This window comes from Juglans microcarpa x Juglans regia, chromosome 7S (assembly GCF_004785595.1).
Source record: "Juglans microcarpa x Juglans regia isolate MS1-56 chromosome 7S, Jm3101_v1.0, whole genome shotgun sequence".
NCBI lineage: Eukaryota > Viridiplantae > Streptophyta > Magnoliopsida > Fagales > Juglandaceae > Juglans > Juglans microcarpa x Juglans regia.
In genome coordinates, this window is record NC_054607.1 from 11,800,594 (window position 1) to 11,808,838 (window position 8,245).

At 40.5% G+C, this 8,245-nt stretch overlaps 1 protein-coding gene across 1 annotated transcript; it reads right to left on the reverse strand.

The window, feature by feature from the left end:
* Window positions 1-7,642: 7,642 nt before the first annotated feature.
* LOC121240821 lies at window positions 7,643-8,245 on the reverse strand. The gene is made up of 2 exons (XM_041138349.1): window positions 8,118-8,245; window positions 7,643-8,030 (listed from the first exon to the last, which is right to left on the reverse strand). The coding sequence occupies exons 1-2, from the start codon at window positions 8,243-8,245 to the stop codon at window positions 7,643-7,645; spliced, it is 516 nt and encodes a 171-aa protein (XP_040994283.1).

Below are 8,245 nucleotides of genomic sequence, written 5' to 3' on the forward strand. Positions count from 1 at the left end.
TACTACGAATATTGCTAAAGTAGTAATTGATAGCACATCATGAGTAATTGAATCGAGATTTTCCCTCAATGAATTGAAAGCTGGCGTGACATAAATTTCTTAAATTAGACTCGTAATGGGCACGTCATGCAAATTAGATGGATTGTTGTCTTATTGTGAGGAAGGTACGTATAGGACTCCTAAATTATTAGCTACTTACGGAATACTAATTATAACAAACGATGTAATTAAAATATTTCTACAAGTATTAATTTTAATTGACATGACATAATTTTATGACAGGATGAGAATACCACGTACATTACGTACTATAGGAGTACTTAAGAATCACTCATCAACAGATCAACCTAGCCCTTTCTTTTAACCTTAATCACTACTCGACATTCCAGTCCAAATGGCTGCACATGTAACTAGTGACTTTACCATGACATTCAATCTGGCAATTACCCAAATAGAGTTTGTATTACACTTTTAGCAAGAAAATGAGGATTTTGTAAAGGAAATATCTATTTGCCAGTCCATTTTTCTACACACCAAACACATTATTGGAGTGAGTCCCAGAATGATGAAAAAAATGAGTATTTCAGTTCTTTTCAAACTACAGTGGTTCCACACTATGTGATGTACTGTTGATAAACCAGAGTTGCCAGTTGTGAAACTCATGAAAATTTATAGTTGACTTCATTTCTTAAAAGTTTGTGCATTCGTGCGTTACGTGCATACATACACACATACATATATTCTTTCTTATCACTTTCATAGGCCAGTGCACACTATTACGCCCCGTGTGTTAGGGTTAGCGGTCTTCCTTTTGACCCAGACTCCGCCCGTGGCCATGGGTTGGGAATCTCTTTTCAGTCAGAGGGCAACACTGGGTGCACTACCAGTACTACTTACCCGGCATTGCAATCTGCCCATTCATTGATACCTTTTTCATTCATTCATGTGACCATTACGTATCTTCATACATTTCATGCCTTTCTTTGCTTTTCATTCTTTCATTCATGCTACACAGGTCCACTTGAGCCGTGTGTCCCTGCCGATTACCGCATCACAACACAGGTGTCTATACCAGCTGTGAGTGCGTTAATACGTACTCCACAGTTGTTGTGGCCACACGTATCCTACGTGTCACAATTGCTGTGTCTCACGTAGTGTATGCTCCACAGTCGTTGTGGCCCCATACTTCATGCTCCACAATTGTTGTGGCCCCATGAATTGTTTGTGCCACACTTGCTGTGGACACACGTAAAATAAAGTTTGGCTCCATCGGCGTTAGTGCCTGGCGCGCTCCGGTGACCAGCTAATTAGGCCCCATTCGCAACCTGTTGACTGTACTTCGTCAACCCAGGGAATTTCACACCTATTTAGACACTCCAGCGTGAACAAGGAGTTTCACTAGGATATTACCCCATCCTAGCACTTAGGGTCGTGATTGACATAAATAACTTAACAAGACTGTTCTCGAGATACACAAACTGCATTCAAGACGGAATGACATGAATATGAAAAGACAGAAGTCCTGACGTAGCGTAACGTGACGTGAACAGAAGATGACATACATGACTTACTTTGAGTCTTACTTGTAACAGAAAATATTTTATCACATGGCATACATGTAACAGATATTATTTCGTAACATGGCATAACATATAACAGACAATATTCCGTAACATGGCATAACATATGACAGTGAATATTACGTGAAATGAAATACATGTAACAGATGGCATACTTAACTTAACATGACATACTTGCAATGCATAGCAATGTATAGAAATACGTGACAGAATATCTTATGTAACAGATGAATAATTCGTGATAGAATAAATACTGTGTAACAGATAAATATGTAATGACTTGGCATGGAACATATGATAACATGCATACATACACTTTAGTTCCCTTACTTATCACTCATACACATTAAACTGATAGTAAGTTAAAAGCTAACTTACCTCGATAGTCGCGTTCTACGAGAATAAGTGTGAAACACGAGGAACTGTAAGAGGGTATTCTAAAAGTTAGAAATTAATTACTAACAATTAGAGATGTGAAAAGAGGCAACTTAGAGTAAAATTACCATTTTACCCTTTACAAGTGGGAAAATGACTATTTTACCCCTAACTTAAGGATTTCATATCCTATCTCCAAAAATTACCAAAATTTACATTCCTCATGTAAATTTTGTCCTAAACTCAAATATCAACTCAGAAAAATTTAAAACCATTCACAACTATGGAAAACTCACTATTGCCGAAACCTACTTAGGCCATTTCTCTTGATTTTGGTTCAATTCTTTCAAAATTCAAAACTCATGGTTAAACCAAAATTTTGTAACAAAGATCTTCCTATCCTAAGTTTAAAAACACACTTAAAATATCCATTAGGAAAAATCTATTCATCAACACCAAACTTTTTGTAAAAAGACCCAAACTTTTTAACAAAAAGTAAGCCCTTTAAATCACAAGTTTTGACCTTAATAAAAACATCTCCAAGAATTCCAAAAAGTCAAATCCTACCTCTAACATATTCATAACATCATTCTAAGATCAACCATGCTTTAAATCATCAAACAAAAGTCACCAAAAATCACAAAACAACACTTGGAGTTTTTGGTTTTAAACATAGTCCAAAACAAAAACGTTTCTCTCAACTACATTTGATCAACCTCTTGATCCATGGCTTAAAGGCATGTGATCTTCAAACTAAAACATCACATGGTCTAGCAATGTGTCCTAAAGAAGATCTAACCATCAAACTTAAAATCACATGGCTAAAATTCAACAAAACATGGATCTAACCCAAAAACATCAAATCTTAGGCCAAACCGAAATCCTCTTACATAGAAAAATCATATCTTTAAAAATAATACTAAATATCTTCGAAATAACATCCTAAAATGTATATAAGAGGCTTAGGATCATCATATAAAAATATCGAAACCTTTGGAATAAGATTATACCACGAAATATTTAAACTTTCACAAAACAAAAACTGTTTTCCCACCTCCAGTTTTCAAGTTTCTAAATCTAAGGAAATCTATCATCAAATGCTTTAGTCATGCAATAAAACCTCAATGAACATTCATAAAAACATGTTAAAAATACTCCATAAAATTTTCGGACCAAGATATGTCCATTAGCTTGGTCAAAAATTCCAAAACATATCGTACTCTCTAGTTTCACGCCCAGAATGACCTTTGCATGGTTAAAAATACTTTTTACTAATCAAATGAGCATGGATTGAGACGAATAAGATATATACGGAAACTAGACTCAAGGAAGAACAACTTAGATGAAGGAAAAATCGTGCGAAAATACTTACAGATGGTTGAAACACAAAAATACACAGAAATCTACCCGAAAGAGCGTTTTTGGGTTTCTCTCTAAGAACGGGGGAAAGAAGTGATGAAATGGAGAGAAGTGTGTCTTGCACGACTTTAGACTCCTGGAAGGGGAAGTTATGGACTTGAAAGACCCTTGATTGGAGTTGGCTATGTGACATAAAGTAGAGAATAGTGAGAGGCATGGACTGCCTGCAGCAGCTGTGAGAGATGGAGGTTGATGGAGTGGATTTCTCCTTCACATCAAGGCACTATTGGGTGCAGCCAATGGCAGTGGATGGTCTGCCATGTGGGGGAGGAAACTTCTCCAAGAAGTTTTGCCAAGGTGGCCAATTTCGTGGGCCTTGGTGGGCCCCACCAAGTGGGCTTCAATTTGGGGTTTAAAGGGGGTTTGGTTAGGATTTGAGATGCTATCAAGCCCAAAATCAATTTTTCTTGGCCCAATCAAACTCCCAAGGTTTAAAAGGTTGAATAATGATGTCATAACAAGGATTTGATTAATTAATAGCATGTGTAAGTGATTTAATCAAGTGATTAAACACAATGCTCGAAATCGGGTTAAAAAGGGTTTGGAGACCAACTTTAGGGTTTGGGAAAACCATTTAGGGTTTTGGTTTCAACCAAACTTTTGGGGTTTCAATTGGATTCCAACCATTTAGGGTTTTGCTTGGGTTGAAACCCTCTTTGGTCTGGCACAATTTGGTTGAACAGATGAAACACAGTTTTGCTTAGGTGGCATGATCTCACACCTTGATTCCTTCACAAATCTATCTAATGATTTTTCTTTGTGCCAAGTGTCTAATACTATTCACTATGTGTGGCTAAGATCTTGCCGAGTGTCCAAATAAAACTTCCCTAACCTAATTTGGGCATTCCACACTGTGATTTTAAAAACACTGCACTAGGTGCGCTTATCGAGGTTACTATTCACTCCAAAAAATTGCATAATAAAATTAGTACTGAAAAATTCTAAATATTCATATTAACCTATAGTGAAAATCATTTACCGAAATTCAACCCCGAAGTGCCCCTAAAAATAATTTCACAATTTTCAACACACGTTTCGTCCGGAATTATGAAAATAGGCTATTGCGCCATAAAATCCTAAATAATCCACTGAGTCTAATGGCGTAGACCATAATGCATTCTAACACTTCTAACTACCTCAAATAATTAAACTCGTAAATTTAGCACCATAGTGAGTGATAACAGTGATTATGATGACAGACTAAAACCTGAGCGATTGGTCGATTCGTAAAAACGTATAGGTTTTCACGAGGTTCCTAAGGTCAAAAGAAATTCTACCAGTGAATTTCTTGTGGGCTGTTACATCCTCCCCTCCTAAAAAAAAGAGTTCGTCCTCGAAATCGACGCAAGTACAAACATTAACAAGCTAAGTAAAAGATGTTGCTCACCAGAACTATTGTCCATCACTGGACGTATCACTACTGGTCGGCTCCGGCGGAGGTGCATTAATGTCCGTCGACACAATGTGTTGGGGTAAGTAGTAGAACACATCGTCCTCTGAGTCATACACCAAATTTTCAAAATGACCTGGGTTAGGGGGCTGCACGACCTCCACATCACTGCTATCAGGCTCCTGTCCATCACTCAACAAACGTCCACGGTGAGTCGAAGACATGGATGAGCCTGAGGTTCTTGAAATACAGAGTTCCATCCTCTTTGATGCTAAAGTCCTTCGGTTCCTCTTACTTCTCAATTTTCCTGATGACTTCTGCAAGCTTACTATCTTTCTTCTGATGGTCTTTCAGTTCTTCCCAATCCAATGGAATGAACTCCTGAACGGTGGTCAGAACGACTTCCTGACTACGGTTCTCGATCAACAGTTTCCTCATACTACATAGGAGTGAATTTACTTATGACGACAAGATAGATGACTCCTCTGATCTGCTCTTGCGGCTCAAAGCATCAGCTACCACATTGGCCTTTCCGGGGTGGTACTTGATGTTGCACTGATAATCGCTAATTAATTCCAACCATCTTCTTTGCCTCATATTAAGGTTCTTCTGCTCGAACAGATACTGGAGGCTTTTGTGATCTGTGAAAACTTCACACTTTTCGCCATACAAATAGTGTCTCCAAATCTTAAGAGCAAAAACCACTGCAGCTAATTCCAAATCGTGCGTAGGATAATTCTGCTCATGATTCTTCAGTTGACGTGAAGCATAAGCAACTACTTTCCCTTCTTGCATCAGCACACATCCGAGTCCAGCTTTAGATGCGTCACTATACACTACAAAAGGCTTAAGAGGCTCTGGTAGTGTAAGTACCGGTGCGGTCGTAAGTCTTTTCTTCAACTCAAGAAAACTTGCCTCGCACTTATCGTTCCGAACAAACTTTACGTTCTTCTTAGTCAAGGCCGTGAGTGGTCCAGACAAACTAGAGAATCCTTCAACAAACCTCCGATAATAACCAGCCAGTCCTAAGAAACTTCGAATCTCATGCACACTGGTCGGTCTCTGCCAGTTCGTTACGGCTTCAATCTTGCTTGGGTCCACTGCTACTCCTCCACTAGAGATCACGTGACCTAAAAACTTCACTTCATCAAGCCAGAACTCACATTTGCTGAGGTTGGCATACAGCTTTTGGTCCTTGAGTATAGTCAAAGCCATAATTAGATGTTTTCTGTGCTCCTCCTCGCTCTTCGAATAAATTAGGATGTCATCAATGAATACGACAACAAAACTATCCAGATAAGGTCTGAATATTCTGTTCATCATGTCCATGAATGCGGCTGGAGCATTGGTTAACCCAAAAGGCATTACCAAAAACTCGTAGTGACCGTACCTTGTCCTAAAGGCAGTTTTTGGCACATCCTGTTCCTTAACCTTCAGCTGATGATAACTGGATCACAGGTCGATCTTCGAAAACACTGATGCTCCTTGCAATTGATCCAACAAATCGTCGATTCTGGGTAACGGATACTTATTCTTGATCGTCACCTTGTTCAGCTCTCTGTAGTCTACGCACATCCTCATAGATCCATCTTTCTTCTTCACGAATAGCACAGGTGCTCCCCACGGTGAGGAACTGGGGCGGATAAAACCCTTCTCTAAAAGTTCTTCCAACTGCACCTTGAGCTCCTTCAATTCGGCAGGGGCCATATGATACGGGGCCTTGTGAGTCGGAGTTGTTGCTGGTTCCAGCTCTATCTTGAACTCAGTTTCTCTATCCGGTGGTAAACCAGGTAGCTCGTTGGCAAAAACTTCAGGGAAGTCTTCAACTACGGGTATCCCACGGATTTCTTCACTCCCGACTGTCTTCTCCACCATCATTAACAGAAATGCTGAGGCTCCATCCTCAATAAACTTCCTGGCTTGTAAAGCCGAAATCACTGGCGGGGTGGCCTTAACTGATGCTCCCGCGTACCTAATTATGTCTTCACTTGGGGATTCAAACACCACTTCTTGCTTCCGACAGTCTATCTTAGCATAGTGCTTGAATAGCCAGTCCATACCCAAGATTAGGTCAAACTCCATTTGATCGAATACTAGTAGGTCAGCCTTCAGCGTCCTCCCTTCTAGCTCTACAGGACAATCCTTAACTAAACGGGTACAAGCTACAGTATTCCCGTCAGGAATTAACACTACAACCCGTCGAGGTAAAAGCTCAGTTTGCAAACTACAAATCTGTGCAAACGCTGCAGACACAAAGGACTGCGATGCGCCCGAATCAAATAGTGCACAAGCTATGAACCTTAACAGATTGACGCTACCTAATAAAATATAACGCGATTCAATTAATAAATACATTCCAACACTCAAGTTAAAAAATAAAAAATAAAAGCATAAAGACTTTATGGAAAATACCAGTGATGACGCCAGCTTCCTCAACCTCTGATGCGTCAGCATCGATATCACCTGGGGTTATAGCATACACGCGTGCTGGGATGTGGGGCCTTGGCTTGTGATCACCAGCTCCACTACCCTGTGTAGTGTTGGGACAATCTCTGATCAAATGTCTTGGTTTCCCGCAACGATAACAAACTCCATAACCACTGCGACATTCTCCAGGATGACGCTTTCCACACTTAGGGCATAACGGATAAGCAGTCGGTATATGTCCTCCTGTCACTATTCCCTTGCCTTTCGCTGGGCTGGAGAAAGACCTCTTGTTCTCGGCACTACCGCTTGCAGCAAATGGCATGGTCCTCTTTCGTTCGGAATTGATCTGGATTGCCAGGCCTCTCTGCTCAGCCTCTGCTATCGCGGCCACATTTACCAACTCTTGGTAATTCTCTATTCTTAGGCAAGCTACTTGACTATGGATCCTTGGTTAAAGTCCAGCTTGAAACTTCCATGCCTGCATCCTTTGAGTAGCAATCAAGTGTGGTGCAAGCCTTCCTAATGCCATGAACTTAGCAGCATATTGTTCTACGGTCAGACTGCCTTGAGTTAAACTCGCGAACTCCTGCGCCTTCAGCTGTTTGGCAGAATCCGGGAAGAATCTGTTGTCGAACTCTTCCTTAAATCTCTCCCATGATAGTGCAGCGAGACTTCCTAGTTCCCTAACTAGGAGCTGCCTCCGTGTATCCCACCATATTCCAGCTTCTCCTTGGAATAGGTATCCAGCGTATAGAACCTTTTGGTCCTCAGTACAACCACAGATCTCATATGTCCTTTCGAGATCCATAATCCATTTCTCGGCTTTCAATGGCTCTTCACTACCAGAAAAGTTTGGATACCGATGGATCAAGAACTTCTCATACGGACAACCCCTGACTTCGGGTCTGGGTACGTGCGCTTGCTACTGTTGTTGTTGTCCAAGCACGTCGGCCAGCAGACGTACAGCTTCAGCTAATCCTCCATCCATTGGGGGATTCAGATTCTCTTGATTGATGCCTCCTTCTGAGTTCCGAGGTATTCTACCGCGAGTCAT